General features: G+C 41.7%; 1 protein-coding gene across 1 annotated transcript in view; it reads right to left on the bottom strand.

Annotated features, from left to right (window-relative positions):
- Window positions 1-18887, bottom strand: part of Hmg20a (high mobility group 20A) — an 80945-nt gene that overhangs the window by 21352 nt on the left and 40706 nt on the right. The window contains exons 2-4 of the mRNA XM_052761201.1: window positions 11252-11344; window positions 2691-2838; window positions 4-216 (exon numbers count right to left, since the gene is read on the bottom strand). Coding sequence (XP_052617161.1) covers window positions 4-216; window positions 2691-2838; window positions 11252-11340 — 450 coding nt within the window. The 5' untranslated portion in view covers window positions 11341-11344. The remainder of the gene's footprint in view (window positions 1-3; window positions 217-2690; window positions 2839-11251; window positions 11345-18887) is intronic.

Below are 18887 nucleotides of genomic sequence, written 5' to 3'. Positions count from 1 at the left end.
CACCTGTTTTTCCTCAGGAGGCAGTTTACTCCACTCATTGCCCAACATCCTTGTGATTTCTGGAAATGGGACCTCTGGTCTCTTTGCTCGAAGCTGTTCCCTACGCTCATTCATGAATCGAACATATCCTGTAAGGGGGGACTTGGGTGCGTTGCTGTCTCGGAGAGGTTTCTTCCTTTTTCTCCCTTTGGACCAACCTCCTCGTTTACTTCTTTGCTATAAGACAAAGCAAAACGAAAAACAAAAACCAAACAATAATCACTCAAGTAACCCATCAACAATAATAACAAACACCAACACCAAAGAGGATCCGAGATGCATTTTCCTGTAAAGCCCTGGATGTTCAGAGCTCCCCAGATCAGTCAGGTACAAAAGACTGCAATGCTAAGAGTTTCAGATGCTTCAACTATAGACCCTTTAAGGCAGCAGTTCTAAATCTGTGGGTCGAGACCCCTCTGGAGGTCAAAGTACACATTCACAGGGGTTGCATATCCGATATCCTGCATAGCAGATATTTGTATTACAATTCATAACAGTAGCAAAACTACAGTTATGAAATAACAACGAAAATAAACTTATAGTTGGGGGTCACCATGACATGAGGAGTTGTGTTAAAGGGTCGCAGGATTAGGAAGGTTGAAAACCACTGCTTTAAGGCATCATACTACAAACTAGGGAAATTAAGGGCTATTAAAATTTTATTTTTGGAGCCAGATGGTGGTGGTGCTCACCTTTAATCCTAGCACTTGGGAGGCAGAGGCAGGAGAATCTCTGAGTTCTAGGCTGCCTGGTCTACAAAGTGAGTTCCAGGACAGCAAGGACTAAACAGAGAAACCCTGTCTTGAAAAAACCAAAAAGAAAAAAGAAAAATTTTATTTTTGGAAACAGGGTCTCTCTAGGTAGCACAAGTGGCCTCAAACTCACTATGTAAGTCAGGGTACCCTCAAATTCATGGTGATCCTACTGCCTCAGTCTCTTGAGTGCTGGGATTTCAGGCATGCATCACCACCCTTGGTATATAAAGGGCTATTTTGGTGCTAATCCCAGAAGATGAGAATGGGGTACCACGATCATGCAAGCTTTGGCCTTCCTCTACACTTCCTGACAGGGATTTCTACATGAGAAACTCAGCAGCACACTCAGCACCGTGCCAGAGAAGCAGACGCTGTCACAGGAGACCAGAAGAAGATGTCACAAGTATCAAGTGAAAGAAGAGCTGCAGCATGGGGATTAAAAATAATTCATGAAAGTGTTCCTTACTGATACTAAAGACCAGCTAATTTCCCACAGCAAATAGCATACAGATATTTAAATTAATATTTAGGTCTCAGGGGAATATCAGTAACATATCTAAAATGAAGACAAGTTCTTTGGCCTGATGATTTGTTCCTTAAGATATATGCTTTATAAAGTCATAAGGCTTTTTTTGCTGTTGTTTTTTGAGAAATAAGTCTTTATACACTGAGTTTAGATAAATCAGATCAAACCAACTTTTAAAATGCTTAAACAAAAACAATTCTGCAGTACCACTGATATTTTACCACAGCTTTTCTTCTTGCCTTCTGAATGAGACCTAAGCACACCATAGTTTTGCTCCATAATTTAACAAATACATAGTCTATCAGTTAATATATCATGGTTACAGGAATTCTTATTTCAGAGAAGAGGAAGGTAAACAAGGTTAAAAAAGAGATAAAAGCATCTATGTACTAATTGCAGTACTGCACTCCTTCATGTATGTGAATGGTGATAGTCCTCCTTTTGGCAAATAGTGTATTAGAGATTAGGGTTCCAGTTTTTATTTTATTTTTTGGAAACCTAGGAACATGAAGCTACTAAGGAGCCTAGAGACATAGCTCAGTAGAAATGTGCTTAGCATGAATCCCCAGCATCATACACCCACACAAATCCCCCCAACACTCCCCCAACAAACACATAGTTACATAGTTAATGAAAAGCTGCTAGCATTCATTATTATCTTTAAATATACTAAAGGGGTAAATGAAAAAACTAGTCTTTTCACATAAAAGACAAAAATCGATGATGCTATTCTTTTTTGTCTTAAAATAAAAAGAGTGCAACGTGATCAGTCACCTCTAAGGAAGTTTGGAGGTCCAACAAGGACATGACTCCTCATGCCCATACTGAATCTTTGTGTGATTCAGAGAAAGATGGACCCTATGGGAGGGAGAAGGAATCATTAAGTGGTCTGAATCCTTTGATACATGTGACTTTGTGCTGCAGGGCAAGAACAACGGCATGAAGACCTCTCAGTAGTTACTTAATTAAATCATTCATTCACAAAACAAATACTTGTCAAGGCTGAGCACGGTGGGCACATCTGCATTACTCGAATGCAGCTTGGGTGACTTGAGACCCTATATCAAAATAGCAATAACAACAATAAATAAAAGCAAAAATAATACAACAAAACAATTCCTGAGCACAGTGGGACATCTCATAAGAGGTAGCTACATTTAGTTAGAGTGAGGATAAAGAGACTCTATTTGTCTCTATGTCATTGAAACCATTGATATACTCTAGGTATAACTAGAGCTAGGTATGAGAAAACTGGGCAAGTGTCAGCCCAGGAGACTAAGACGTGAGGTGGCAATCACTTCACTCAACAGTCCCTTGTATGCTGTTGCTTTGGAAGCTCCAGAGGACAGTGACAGGAGATTTTATCTTACCTCATCTTCATGCCTCTGCTCATTGCCTTCTGCAGCATTGGAAGACTCACTCTGAAGCAGCTGGCCCTGGGAGAGATCCTCCACAAATTCTGGGTTGTTGGTGGAAGATGTGGCTGTGCTGCCGTATGGACCCTCGGGGTGTGTTAATCTGAGCAACAGGCAGAAGTATGTAAGTTTAGTATGGACAGCAGCAAAAACTCCTCTTATCAGCTGAAGACAAACTTTCCTACCAGCAAAAGCACATGTCAGTACTTGAATTACTTCCAATACCACAATCTGTATAAAATATAATGATGTTCCTGTAGACATTTCCTAGCAAAACTAACTCTAATCTCAGTCCAAAACAATGACCTCTCCTCCCGACATAGGCTTCATGTTTTAACTCTGAGCATGCAACAGAGCCTAGCTTTTACGTGACCTTTCATGTGTTTCCCATGTGATGGAGGAAACACTAGTAATGGACCAGATGAATAGGAATAGAGGTTGTCCAGGCACTTTGGTCCTTATCATAAAAGAGCCATTTCTTAAAGAGCATAGGAATAACTCTTATGGAATATAATATAGGCTATAATTTCTTAGATTATAGATTGAGTAACATTTAGATCATTTGACTATCTAGTACAGTAAGTTTAAACATAATTTCTTTGTGAAGTATTAGAGATCAAGCACAGATCCTCACATATGCTAGACAAGTGTTCTGAGCTACAACCATAGCCCAAGTATAAATGTTAGGCAAGTATACTATTCTCCTTCTAATAATCCATTCCTGATGAGTTCTTCTAAGAAGTGGACAAGGAGAGTACAGACGATGGATGGTTGAGTCTTAGACTTGCATATGCTAGTAAGTTATTTATTTATTTATTTTTTTAAGGGTGGGTACTGGAAAGGTAAGAGAGGCAAGAAAATGGATAATAGAGTAATATTTGGTTATTACTCTGAAATAATATACACTCCATAAGATAATCAGCAACAATCACAATGCAATGTAAGTACTGCAATAGATGTTTATAGAAAGTGTCCTAAGAGGCACTGGAAAGGGTCAGAATTTTCTATATGTGGTCAGGCTGATTTCACAAAGGAGGTCTTGGAAGACGAATAGGCACTGATCAGGTAAACATCATCATCCTATGCAGAAAGAACAAGGTTTAAGAGAGGAAAGAGTCCAATTAAGAGCTATGCAACACAAGGAGATTAAACACAGCAGAACAAAGAACAGAGGAGCAAAAGCTGAGAGACACAAAAGGTGGAGACTGGAGAGAACTTAATGAATGAATGAACATAAACAGCAAGAGTCTGAGGTAATTGCGAGGTTTCTAGCAGGTGATTAGGAACTTAGGACTATCATGGACAGAATAGAGTATATGGATGAGAAGACACACAGATGAGATGATGAGCTTGAAATTCTTATAGCATAATTAAGTGGAGATATCCTATGGACAATTGGAAAACATGTCCTGAGATACAGAAGGAGGGATACAGAGCCTGAATCAGCCATCTTCTGTAACCAGGCAAGGCTTCCAGAGGAGGGACTGGGATATCAACCAAGCCATGAAACTTTCCTTTGACCTAGAGTTTGTCCTGCTTGCAAGATGTGATGGGGTAATGGTTGCATAGAACTTGTGGGAGCGGCCAGCCAATGATTTGCTCAACTTGAGGTCCACACCACGAGAGGGAGACCGCGCCTGACCCTGCGTGGATGGCCCAGAGACCTAGGATAGAATCAAACATAACTGGCAAGAAAAAAAAAAGTCAATGAAATGATTCCTAATGATATTCTGCTAGTCTCAAAGATCGGAGCCTAGCCCAATCATCATCAGAGAGGCTCCATCCAGCAACTGATGGGAGCAGATGCAGAGATCCACAGTCAAACATTAGGTGGAGCTTGAGGAGCCCTGCAGAAGAGGGGAAGGAAGGATTGTAGGAGTCAGAAAGCATGGAGGATACCAGGAGAACATGGCCCCTTAAATCGATGAAGCATAGGGGCCTATAGAGACTGAAGGGACAATCATGAAGCCTGTATGGGTCTGAGCTAGTTCCCCTGCATATATGTTACGGTTGTGTAGCTTGGTGTTCTTGTGAAACTCCTAACAGTGGGAGTGGGGGTGTCTATGAATCTTATGCCTGCTCTTGGGACCCTTTTTCTCCTACTGGGTTGCCCTGCCCAGCCCTGACATGAGGGTTTATGCCTAGTCTTATTGTAACTTGTTATGCCGTGTTCAGTTGATATCCCTGGGAGGTCTGTTCTTTTCTAAAGGGAAATGGAGGAGGAGTAGATCTGGGGGAGAGGGGAAGGGGGAGACTGGAAGGAGTAGAGGTAGGGGAAACTGCGGTTGGGGTGTAATGTATGAAAGAATAATAGACATACGTACACACACACACAGACACACAGACACACACACACACACACACACACACACACACACACACACACACACACACACACACGATACAAGAGCTGCAAGGCAGCAGTCCAGGGGAACAATTGCTAAGTAGTCTCAAGAAAGGCACTGGAAGGAAGGTCCCACAGAACACGTTCAAGACGATAGCTTTTTAAAAGCAAGTGTTAGAAATATTAGGAAAGGCGACTCAAGAATTAGGAGAACACTACAAGAGAAAGGATAGGGAGACTTTAAGGAAGATAGGGCAGCAACCAAGAAAAAAGGTGTTAAGGTCAAATAAGACGCCTTTAATTCCAGCTCTTGGGAGGCAAGGCAAGTGGATCTCTGAGTTCAAGGCAGCCAGGCTACCAAGTAAGACACTGTTAAACAAATAGACATGCTAAAAACATTCTGTTAAACTTGGATCCCTGAAGGTTAGGCAGCTTTAGGGGAGAATACAGTTTCAGTGGAATTATGGGAACAAATATCAGATTATAGGGGGTGGAACCATGAACAAAAGCAGATGCAGACTAAACTGTAGATGAAAGAAGTGACACTTTTCTGACTTTTTCTAGGAGACATACCAATGATTTATACAGGAGGTTTCTAGATTGTTGAGGTCCTTTAACAAGTACATATTAAAAAAAGCAGCTATGAAGTCAACATTAACCATGTTCTTTAAAATGCAGTGCCCCTAGGGCTGGAGAGATGGCCCAGTGGTTTAGAACACTTGTGCTTTGACAGAGGACCCAAGTTCCTTACCAGCACTAACATGGTGGCTCACAACCATGCTTAACTCCAATTAATTCCAGGGTATTCAATACCCTCTTCTTATCTCCCCAGGTACCAAGTATGCATGGGTGTACTGACATCCATGCACTCAAAACACTCATACACATAAAGTCAATACGTAAGAAAAAGAAATGCTGCTGAGATCTAATTTGGTCTTAGCAGGCATTATTCTGCAAATGTTTCAATTAATCTGGCTGTCTGAGGCTACTCCTGCTTTCCCCATCACTTACTCCAACTGTCATCCGTTTAAAACTTCCTACGTTTCAAAGATTTGTCTTCCAGCAAAATATGCACATCAGGTTGGGAAAGAACAGCAATCCCACACCTTCCTGACAGCCATGGCCAGGCAGTGAGGGAGTAGTCGCAGGTGTCCACTGTGCATGCTCCTAGCTAAAGCCAACAACCCTTCCATTCCTGCCCATGATCTCACTCCCCTGGCTGCTTAAGGACAGATTTTCAGCAATTCTGTCCTGTCTGGCATCACCAGGTCTTTCTACGGAATTGGTATACTCTGTTTAAAGTGTACTTGTATAATTTTTAAATCAAAAGAAAACAAAAGAAAGACACTGTCTCACTGAGAACAACAATTAATAAATGGGACCTCTTGAAACTGAGAAGCTTTTGTAGGGCAAAAGACATGGTCAATAAGACAAAAAGACAGCCTGCAGAATGGGAAAAGACCTTCACCAACCCCACATCTGACAGAGGGCTGATGTCCAAAGTATATAAAGAACTCAAGAAACTAGACATCAAAATACTGAACAATCCAATTAAAAAACGGGCTAAAGAGCTAAACAGAGAATTCTCAAAAGAAGAATCTCAAATGGCTGAAAGACATTTGAAGAAATGCTCAACATCCTTGGTCATCAGAGAAATGCAAATCAAAATGACTGAGATACCACCTTACACCTGTCAGAATGGCAATGATCAAAAACACTAATGACAGTCAATGTTGGAGAGGATGCGGAGCAAAGGGAACACTCCTTCACTGTTGGTGGGAATGCAAACTTGTACAACCACTGTGGAAATCAGTATGGCGGTTTCTCAGAAAATTGGGAATCGATCTACCTCAAGACCCAGCCATACCACTCTTGGGCATATACCCAAGGAATGCTTAATCATACCACAAAGATACATGCTCAACTATGTTCATAGCAGCACTATTCGTAATAGCCAGAACCTGGAAACAACCTAGATGCCCGTCAACTGAAGAATGGATTAAGAAAATGTGGTACATATACACAATGGAGTACCACTCAGCAGAGAAAAACAATGACAGTATGTAATTTGCAGGCAAATGGATGGAACTAGAAAATATCCTGAGTGAGATAACCCAAACCCAGCAGGACAAACATGGTATGTACTCACTCATAAATGGATACTAGATATAAAGCAAAGAACAATCAGACTGCAACCCACAGAACCAGGGAGGCTACATAGCAGGGGGGACCCTAGGAAGACTGTGGCTTATATTAAGTTTTGGTATTACTCAATCACTGGGCAAGCCTCAGTGAAACATTTCACTATTAGGATAAGAATTTGTACTGTATCAAGCTGATAATAGAAAAAATAAATAAATAAGTAAATAAAAAAATGGAAGAGAGAGAGAGAGAGAGAGAGAGAGAGAGAGAGAAAGACACTGTCTCTACCTAACTTTCGGTGAAGGTCTTTATTTGTTACTGCTCTCAACCACTAACGCCCTAGAAAGAGTGGGTCATACTCGCTGAATTCAATTTCTCCCATCCTGTCTGAAATGCATTTCAGAGGCGCAAGCTTACAATTCTTATCTAGGCCACCATATATATCTTGTGAAATCCAATGTCATTTCTCAGTCCTCATCTAATCTACCAGAAGGATTTGGGACAGCCATCAGTTTCTAGCCCCTCGTGTGTCTGTTTATTCTGCTGCCTCTCAGCTCTCACTGTGGATTGTGGCTTACTATTCCTTCTCTGTCTGTCTTCTAGATGTTGGAGTTTCCCCTCTCCCTCTCCACACAGTGCTCATTCCTTCGGTGATTTTTATCTAGTCTCATGGAGTTAATACTAGCTAGATGCTGATGATCTCAACTTTTTCTTTCTAGCCTAAACTGCCTGGAACGTCAGAACCTGGTACGACACTGCCTGATTGACATCCCCGCTTGAAGCTCTAATAAGCAGCTCAGTTTTATAGTTTCCTGACCAAGCTTCCTTCCCCTAACTGTTCAGTTCCCCCACCTAAGTGAGTGGTGACTCCATCTTTCCAACTAGTGATGTCAAAGCTTTGAAATGTCTTTGTTCTTTTCTCCCTTTTCACATTGCTCATCTGGTTTCGCAGTCAAATCCTGTTTGGTCTATTATCAAAATACATCTAGAATTCTATACATCTCACTAACTTCATTCCCACATCTTAGAAACACACTCCAATGAGGTTTTTTTTTCCCTTCACAATCTCACCAAAAACGTCCTTGTCAAGGCTATGAGTGGTGCTCTTCAGGCCATCATGTCTCCGTGCTCCAGCCCGGGCTCACTTCTGCCCCACTGGCAGCACAACAGTCTGATTAAGAAGTCAGTCAGATCTTATTATTCTGTTCAAAACCTCCAGTGTTTACAGTGAAGGGTAAAAGATCTTATGGTCCTACATACCGCCCTTCCCACTTAGAGTATGGGCCTGTCAGCATCTACGGCATTACCTGGGAGCTTGTTAGAAACACAGAATCTCTGGCCTTACCTTAGATTTTCTAAATCAGAATCTGCATGTTAATGCAGTCTCCAGGCAATTCATTGGTACACCAAAGAAGCGCCCATAGAGTCCTCTGCTGCCCCTCACCCTTCAATCTGCTGCTTTAGTCACACTGCCTTTCTGGCTATTTCTGCAAAGTAAGAGACAGCCTTACTTCCAGGCTTTTGCCTTGATTGCTTCCTCTGCCCATAAAAATCTTCCTTGGATAATAACGTGCAGTGAACTGACTTCTTTTGAGGAGGGAGCACATTACTCAAACCACGTTCTCATTAAGTGCTTTCGTGGCTGCTGTCTAAAACTGTACCCCAACTCTTCCTAGTCCACCCCCCCCCCCCCCCCGCCCGCTTTGCTTCTCCCTCCACAGTTCCTATCCACGACAGGCAGCCTACTGACTTAGCCTGTTGAGTGTCCCAATTTTTCTGTCAGAATTTGAGCTGTAAAAGGACAAAGAAATAGACGGGCATGGTGTTGCAAACCTTTAATCCCAGCACTTGGGAGGCAGAGGCAGGCGGATCTCTGTGAGTTCAAGGCCAGCCTGCTCTACAGAGTGAGTTCCAGGACAGCCAGAGCTGTTAACACAGAGAAACCCTGTCTTGAAAAACTAAAAACCAAAACCAAAAAGGATAAAGAAGTGGCCCATGCCTATAATTCCAGCACCCAGGAGGCAGAGGCAGAAGGAGTGCCTAAAGTTTGAGGATAGCCTGTTCTACAGACCGAGTTCCAGGCCAGCTTGGGCTACACAGTGAGATAGTGTCACCCTACAAGTAAAAAATAAAATAAAAAGACTAAGCTTGTTGTTTCTTTTGACCTTTGCTTTTGATCACTCTTTGGTATACAACTGGGAAGAAAACCTTGTTTTGAGATAGCATCTCACTATGCAGCCCTCGCTGGACTTGAACTCACAGAGATCTGCCTGCTTCTGCCTCCCAATGCTGACCTTAAAGGCATGCGCCACCTTGCCTGGCCACACTGAACACTTTTCCTGAATGAATTAATCTAGTAACCAGGCAGCCTTTAGAAAAGTCTTGGGGAACAATTTCATTTAAGCAGTGAGGTCAAAAGGCAGAGATATTAATGAGGCCGAGAAATGAATGTGAGGGTAGAAAACAGAATTACATAATATGGGTTATTTTTTAAAGGGCTTTAAGGAATATTAAAATAATTCATCTTAGGGATTAGCTAGCACTTGAATCTATTAATGAATATATTTCTTCTTTGGCAAACAGCTTATAAATATCAAGAAAAGATAAACAAAACAAAACAAAACAAAACCTCAAGTGAAGCCAGGAGTGGTGGTACACACCTTTAATCCCAGCACTTGGGAGACAGAGGCAGGTGGATCTGAATTCGAGGCTGGCCTGGTCTACAGAGCAAGTTCCAGAACAACTAGGTCTACAGAGAGAGAGAGAGAGAGAGAGAGAGAGAGAGAGAGAGAGAGAGAGAGAGAGACCCTGTCTCGAAAAACCAAACCAACCAGCCAAACAAACCAAAAACCAAAAACCCCAAATCAAAACAAAACAAAAAATCCTTCTCAAGTGGAACAGAGAATTTCAAGGTAAGAGGTGGATGCTGCTATTAACTTTTCTTTGAATTCCTTTATAGGTTTGTCCAATGATTCCATGGAAAAGTGATGGGAGAAACAAGAAGTTGGCTAAAGTGTTGAAGCATCTTTTTTTTTTTTTAATTTAAAAAAATTATTTGGGGCTGGAAAGATGGCTCAGCAGTTAAAAGCACTTTAACCAAAGGACCGAGGTTCAATTCCAGGCACCCACATGGCAGCTCACAACTGTCTGTAACTCCAAGATCTGACACCCTCACACAAATATACATGCAGGCAAAACACCAATGCTCCTAAAATAAAAATAAATTAAACAAATTACTTATTTTTATGTGTACGGGTGGTTGTGCCTGTATGTATGCCTGTGTACCACATGCACACAATGCCCTCTGAGGCCAGAAGGCATCAGATCCCCTGGAACTAGAGTTATAGAAGGTTGTTGAGCTGGGAATGTGGGTGCTGGGAACCGAAGCTAGGTGTTCTGGAAGAACAGCCAGTGCTCTAACCACTGAGCCACCTCTCCTGCCTTAGTTTCTAAACACTTGAAGGAAGAATCCTAACAAAAGCTGGAACTTGGGCTGAAGAGATAGCTCAGCGTTTAAAAGTGCTTTAGGGCCAGAGTTTGGATCCCAGCACCCATGTAAATGCCAGGAATAGCCCTGTGCATACCTGCAACCCCAGCACTAAAGGACATGGAGGCAGGAAGATCACTGGGGCTTGTTGGCTAACTCCTCAGACCCAAAACTAGTTCATATCCCACTTCCATCTGCTCATATGCACACACAAACCACACACAGGTCTAATCTCTGGGGGAAAAAAATGAAAAACTGTGGCAGCTTACAGAGAAAGGAGATTGGATTTTCAGAGTGTCCCCTGTTTCGGGTACTCCCTGCACCAGGCCCACAGTGCTGCTGTACCAGTGTACAGGGACGAGAGCACTGGAAGACAGCTGAGAGGACATTACAAAGCAGTTCACAACAGCTCTCTCGGAAAAGTCCAACACATGCACCTTCCACTCCTACGGTAGAAAACTGCCTCATGAGCACCTCATACTTTCTCAGAAACTGTGTTTTGAAGCCTCTGCAAAAGTCTAATGTCCCAAAGCAGCTGCTTACCCAGCTGCAGCCAGATCATTACTCTCCTTGGAACCATCTTCATCTGCGAAAAGGGGCGGCAGGGTAGAAGTAGTCATCAAGTTTTCCATCTCCCTGAAAGGAAGAGATAGTCATAAAAAAATATTAATGGCTTAATTACTTCTGGTTCAAGTTCCACTAAGTTAAGGGCCTGCCTTTCTTAGCTTTATTACATCAGCAATAGAATAGAAACTGACCTAAATGTTTGTTTTCCTGACTTGGACACATCAATTCAAATGCTGTGGTTAATGGGCTTTTAGCCACGGTCTTTATCAACTAACCAGACTAAAAACAAGTTGGGGGCTTAGTGGGTAAGTAAGGGTGGCAGCTGTGCAAGCAAGAGGCCCGGGAGTTTAATCCTCAGCACTCACGTACACGCCCCCCCCCCCCCCCCCAGTGTACCTATAAACCCAGTGCTGGGAGAGGGGGCAGGAAGGAGTCACAGGGCTTGCTGGTCGGCCGGACTAGCTGAAATAGTGAGCTCCAGGTTCAGTGAGAAGCCCTGTCTTATGTTAGAAAGTGGTAGGACAGGACACCTGATGGTCTTCTCTGGCCTCTGTGTGCAGGCATGGATGTGTACATGTGCATACATGTGTATACCCCACACATACATACACTACACATACACACAAATAAAAACAAGTCCAGTTTTAATAAGCAGGACATGCTTTGGAAAACCTTTATTCATTCTCTGAAGTGTTCTTTAATAAAGTAAAACAACTTAATTTATTGTTCTTGTGTGTACATAACGTGTGTGTGAGTGTGTGTGTGTGTGTGTGTGTGTGTGTGTGTGTGTGTGAGTGTGTGTGTGGGCCATGGTTTGCATGTGGAGGTCAGAGGCTCTCCTTCCACTGTGAGGCCTGCACAGCAAATACTTTTACCAACTGCACCTTCTCCCCAGCCCTTCAAAAGTATTCATTTCCTGTGGAGATTTTTAGGTGGAGTGACCCAGAACCACTGCAACCTTGAGCAAGAGATATTTAACCAACCACTTTAAGCTAAAATTTCACCAGCATAGACACAGACAAAACTGCTGATTTAACTTACAGAGTTATTGAGAGGGATTAAGCAGAAAGTACTTCATAAACAGAGAAAGGCTAAGACAGCAAGTGTTTTGAGTATTACTATATATACAGTATTATTATTACAACATCACCAGCTCTTAGTCCCACATGAATCATGCTTGGATTAAATGGTGACACACCAAGCCCTTGAAAAAGGAAATAGTGCAAAGGAAGTAGATGGAAGGCATACTGATGTGGTTCTGAGTCAAAGAAACCACACTTCCAGGTCAGAAATGTGCACCACTCCACTGTCAAAACCCACAACATAAATAGCATGCACCTGGGTACAGGAAACAGCTCAGCTTAATTGAAGAAAACAAATAAATCACAGGAACCTGAGGTTATCGGACTGCAAGGATAAAAGGACAAAGTGATAAAAAAGAGAGTAATTTCATTTAGCATATCTCTACAGAGAAGGATTTTTCCCTTTCAAGGTTTACCACCAAGGGCTTCACCCCATACAGTTAAAAGCAGCAGCAGCCAATTCATCATGAAAGTGATATTCACACAAAACATTCAATAGTGACCCCAAACATCAGCCACTTAAGTGGAACTGCAAAGCACTCAAGAGAGAAGGCCTCAATCAGTGGGCGAATTGAGAAGTAAATGACTCGAATTCACTGAGAAGGCCCTTGGCAGTCCTCTCAGTGCTGCTGGTGAGGGGCTCCAGTGAGGGGCGATTAAAGGCGAGCACAGGAGCTCTACTGAGCCAGTGTTCATCCGGCTCAGGGGGAAACAGGAAGAAGCTGCAGGAACACCGACCGCATCTCAATGTTCAATGGAGTGGTTTACTTCCCAAACACTAAAACTGATGCTTTATTTCTTGTTCTTACTTAATTTCACTTTGAAATTTATTATTTAGCAGACCAAGATCCATAAATAGTTGAATGTGACAAAAAAAGCCTCTCTGTATTTATCTTATGAATTACGGCATATAGAGCCTAGAAGGCAGAGGAAGGCATTCATTCATGTGATGTGCAGGAAGGCTTGAGAACCATTTTCAGTTTCTTAAGACAAGGTACTTACAGAGGAATGGCTCTGACAAATACTATAGAATTCCACTTGTTTTCTAGAATGATCCTAACTGAAATGTACTTAAATTTTAATTCATATTATATAAAACCAGATGAGAGCATGAGCTTTCAGGGTTACTAACACCAATGTTAATGTTCATTTTACCTGGTTCCTTCCCCTCAAAAAGAGATAGTTGGATACCACAGCCTAACTGTACTGAAGAAACAGTCACATAGCCTCCAACCTAACAAGGACTTGGTTGACTTATTTCTAAAAGTGTCCCTAGAAGTCACTGGCCTCTCAAGAACCTCGAAACTGGCCATCTAAAGATTTTGGCATTGCTCCCTCATCTCAAAAGGAGAGACATTATTTGGTAGGGAACAAATGAAGTGTTTTTTCGTTCACTATGTCAACATGGCTCTCTTAAGAGTTCACAAGCTATCTTTAGTCATTTTTGAAATGTAGGGAGGCAGCTGGATAACACAACCTTAACAACATATAAACAGACCACATAAACAAAGGAAGTTCACAGAACACACATCCCCCCCCCCCCCCCGCCGCCCCCCCCCCCCCCGACTCTTTTAAGTTTGTGTTACTCAACCCATATGGCTTCAGATACATTTTCTCAGTGTTACTGAGCAGTCAGGTCCCTCCGAAATGAGTAATAAAGTGGGTGGAAGATAAAGGGCCAAGATCAACAACAGAAGGAAATGAAGAAAAGCCCAGTGAAACCCAGAGGCCTCTAAAGTAGCTCAGTAAGTTGGAAAAGAAAACGATTCTCAAGAACATGGCTCGGATCCCATGGGAATGAGCTTTCATCTGGTCCATGAGGGAGGGGGTGATTCAAACTGAATCATGGCTGCTAAGCCACTGAATGCCAAAAGCCCTTCAAGTGCATCATCTGTGTCTGATAATGTACCAGTGCAGAGGTCACAGTGAACTTTAAAATCCCATGCAAGGCATTTAAGAAATTTAATGAATGCTACTCTAGAAGGAGAAGGAAATGTGTACAAAGGCAAAGTAAATACACAAATTTGCTTCTTTGCTGCAGTTTACATAAATGTCATGCAAGATACTTCCTGGCAGAGGATCTACCCAAGTCTTCTGGCTATAGTCCTAAAAACTCCTATTATTTTGAGGTTTATGCTTTGAACTAAGTCTGCATCTTAGCTTTGGAAGCCTAAAAATTCTCTACAACATTAACTACTCACTTAGCCAAGAGTTATTTTAAGATATTTTAAATAACTGATATAAAAATATAATAAAAATTATATTAATCATACTAACTAATCAATATATACATTCTCTCTTGTGTAGTAGGTTGGGGAATCAAGTCATAATGAGGACATGGTTTTGGGGCATCTGGTTTCTTTATGTTAACAGATCTGGCTGTCCTGGAACTTGCTCTGTAGACCAGGCTGGCCTCGAAATCAGAGATCTGCCTGTTTCTGAGTGCTAGAATTAATGACAAGCTCCATCATGCCCATCCATTTCTTCCTCCTTTTATAGCTCAGGGGATATAGCACTTTCCCCACCAAGAGTGAGGATCTATGTAAAAAGCTAGCAGATATAGCAGCTGCCTGTAGTCCCAGCACTTGGGAGAATGAGACAGATTCCTGAGGCAAGCTGAAGCTAAGACTAGCTGAACAGTGAGATCTGGTTCAACTGAGAGACTGTCTCAATTAAAAAAGAAATGGAGAGCAAGCCACCCATAGTCAACTTGAGGCTTCCACATGCATGCATACACATGTGCGTGGGCACTTATACACACATGCAAACAGACACATACACCACACACAATAGCAAGAGGATGTAGGTTTGGTTAATAAAGGGCAACAAAAAAGGAAATTGGGTGAAATTTTAAAAATCTTCCTTGGACCTGGGAGAGGCTCAGTGGGTAACAGTGCTTGCCAAGCAACTCTGATGACATGAGTTTAATCCTAGAACCATGGTGAAAGACAGAACCAACTCCTGAAGGTTGTTCTCTGACCTCCACATGCACGATGGGAACATGGGTACCCGATGGGCAAAAGTGCCTGTTGTGTGAGCCCGATGACCCGAGTTAGATTTCCAGAAAACACAAAAAGCTAGATCCAGTGGTATGTATCCACATTCCCAGCACTCCTCCTCCAGGAAGACAGATGGGAGGTGGAGCTAGCAGAACTCCCTGAAAGCTTATTGGCCAGCTAATATATGCAGGCGTATGCAGGGTGGCAGAAACCATGAGAGACTGCCTCATAAGATGGAAGGAGCAAACTCCAAAAGTTGTCCTGTGACCTCCACATGTGTACTGTGGCACATGTGTACCCACAGCCACACCTCTCACCCCTCTGACAAAATAACAAAGAAAATAAAAAAGGAAAAAAAAATCTCAACTATGTATCACCTGCAAAGAAAACCACTCTAAATATAAAGACACATATAAAAGGAAAAGGGTAGAGAAAGATAAACCATGCTAACAGCAATCAAAAGGAAGCACAAGTAACTAATAATAATTTCAGATTAAAAATGTTTGCTCTGCAAAAGAAAATGTCAAAGGAATGAAAAGCAGGTTTTAAATTGAGAGAAGTATGTGTAAAACAACAACAACAACAACAACAAAAATAATAAAAGAACAATTTAAAAATGAACCCAAACCGGCAGAATAGAACCTTATCGAAGTAGACAGATGTCAAGTAAGTACATGTGATATTCAATGCCATATGTAATTAATTAAGTGCAAATTAAAATTACTACTATCTATTAGTGGCCACAATCCAAAACACTGACTAAACTAAGTGCTGGCAAGGACATGGAGCAATAGTAGTCTCCTCCATTGGTATGGGAATGCAAAATGTAGACTTGGAAGAAAATTGAAGTTTCTTACGAAAGTAAATATACTCTTACTATATGACCCGGCATTCATGATCTTTGGTATTTGGCTAATTGAATTAAAATCTATGTCCATACAAAAACTGCTAGGCATGGGTATTTACAGTAGATTTATTCATAGCTGCCAAGCTGGATACAATCAAAATGTCCTTTGGTTGGTAAATAAAGTGTGGTGTAACTAGACAATAGTATGTTATTCAATAATTTAAAAAAATGAGGCTGGTTGTGGTGGTGCACGCCTTTAATCCCAGCACTGGGGAGGCAGAGGCAGGTGGATCTCTGTGAGTTCAAGGCTAGCCTGGTCTACAAAGCGAGATCTAAGACAGCTAGGGCTGTTATACAAAGAAACCCTGTCTTGAAAAACCAAAAGATTAAAAAAAAAAAAGAATGAGTTAGCAAGCCATAATAAGTGTGTAGGAAACAATACATATTACTAAGTAAAAAACATCAATATGAAAAGGCTACATACATATATACTGCATGAGTGTACCTCTTTGATATCCTATGAAATAAAAGTAAGTAGTTGTTGCCAGGATTTGGTGTGGAGAACAATGAATGTGCAGGATTTCTAGGGAATTGAGACTATCCTGCAGGGTAATTCAGTAGGGGGAAGGATATCATTATACTCTTGTAGGGTAATTCAGTGTGTGTGTGGGAAAGACACCATTATACATCTGTCAAAACTCACAGAATGTATACCACCAAAAGTAAACCTTGATGTGAATTATGGTGATGTGCCATTCTGGGACTAACAAATGTACCATTCTGAGCAGGATGTTGACAGTGGGGTTGGCTGTGGATGTGTGGGGACAGTGAGTACATAGAATTCTACTTGCCTCATTTTTCCTGTAGGCCTAAAGCTTCTTAAAAAAATACTGTATTACATATTTAACAATTATATAATTTATATATATTTTTTGGTATATAACCAGGTTGGGCATAAATACAACTGACTTTGCTTTGCATACACATTTAAGTGGAAGTGAAAGTACAAAGGCTTGCTAGAGCATCACCTACCAGCTGTGAGCATTTAGCTAGGAACATTCAGTAGGCTGTAGGCATTAATCAGTATGTTTTACAGTGAGGATGAGAACACGGCTAATCCCACTTGGCAGTTAATTGGGGTTCAGTTAAATGAAATCCAGTAAAGAACTCTTTTGCTGTAGGGTTTTAGATGGGAGGAGAAGAAACAAGATAGGTCCAGGTAATCTGGAAGGGCTCAGGTAGAGGAGGCAATCGGTATGTAAAGTACTGAAATAATGCTCTGGGAGTCCGACATAGCTGGCCTTGGACCTCAGTAGCTGAGGGTTCGCCTGCCATGTTAAAAAGAGAAAAGAAAAGCATAGAAAAAGAGTGAGATGGCACAGTTAGGTGTGGTGGACATGCTGCTATCCCAGCACTTGAGAGGCTGAGGCAAGAGGATCGCAAATTTGAGGCCTTGTCTTGATACAAAACAGAACAAAACAAACAAAAAACTGGGGTAGGGGGTGTACTGGAGAGATGGCTCAGTGGTTAAGAGCACTTGTTTGCAGAGGACCCAGGTTCGATTCCTAGCACCCATACTGCAGCTTACAATATCTATAATTCAGTCCCAGAGGATCTCATGCCCTCTTCTGGCCTCTGTGGACACCAGGCACACAGACATGATGAACAAGTTTAACAGCCACAAACATTAAAACAAACCAAAACAAAAAACACCAAACATACAGGTGTGGTGGCACATGCTTTTAATCCCAGAAATTGGGAGGTGGCAGCTGTAGGATCAATAGTTCAAGGCCAACCTTAGCTATATAGTGAATTTGAGCTACACAGTAAGATTTTGCCTCAAAAAAATTAAAAAACTAAGCTATGCGTAGTAGTGCACATTTTAATCCAGCACTAAGGAGGCAGAGGCAGGTGGATCTCGGTGAGTTTGAGGCCAGCCTGGTCTACAAAGTGAGTTCCAGGACAGCCAGGACTGTTACATAGAGAAACTCTGTCTTGAAAAACCAAAACCAAAACCAAACCAAGCCAAACCAAACCCTAAAACAGAAAGATGATGGCTGGGTATAACTGGTAGAAAATAGGGTTCTTTATTTCTAGAATTTCAGCTCGGGCTCCTATGACCATTACTGATATAAAAAACGATGGAAGTCTAGCCTAAGAACAAGATGGCAGGAAACCAAATCATTCATTTATTCATCCATTCAACAAATATCCATTGGCTACCTACCATTCTAGGCTTTTCTATACACTGGGGATATGGTATAATGATTGTAAGAGGCAAAAATCCGTACTCTCTTGGAATCACAGTATACTGGGGAAGACAGACCAAAACTACTGAGTAAAATGAATGATGCTATATAGTGATAAACGCTTAATAAAAAAAAAACACAGCAGAGATAAAGCTTAGGGGCTTAAGGGAAGGAAGTATTTTATATGCAGAAGCTAAGAAACTTCCAGTGTAGTTTTCTTTGGGGGAAAGAGTTAAAAAAGACACAAGGAGAAACTATGTGTATGTACATGAAGAAAGAGCAAGCCAAACAGATGAACAACCAGCGCAAAGGACCATGCCTAGAAGGTGGCTGAAGGTGGTGGCAACTGGGACTGGACTGAGTCAGCAGCAAAAAGCAGTAGTTTGAGAGCTAACCACAGCACCAAGCGCTGAAGGTTAGATATATTAAGGGTTT

The sequence above is a fragment of the Peromyscus californicus genome, unplaced genomic scaffold (assembly GCF_007827085.1).
Source record: "Peromyscus californicus insignis strain IS unplaced genomic scaffold, ASM782708v3 Scaffold_11__1_contigs__length_118956290, whole genome shotgun sequence".
In the NCBI taxonomy this organism is placed as follows: Eukaryota; Metazoa; Chordata; class Mammalia; order Rodentia; family Cricetidae; genus Peromyscus; species Peromyscus californicus.
The sequence above is the reverse complement of the archived record's forward strand: the minus strand, read 5'-3'. Positions and strand labels throughout refer to the sequence as shown.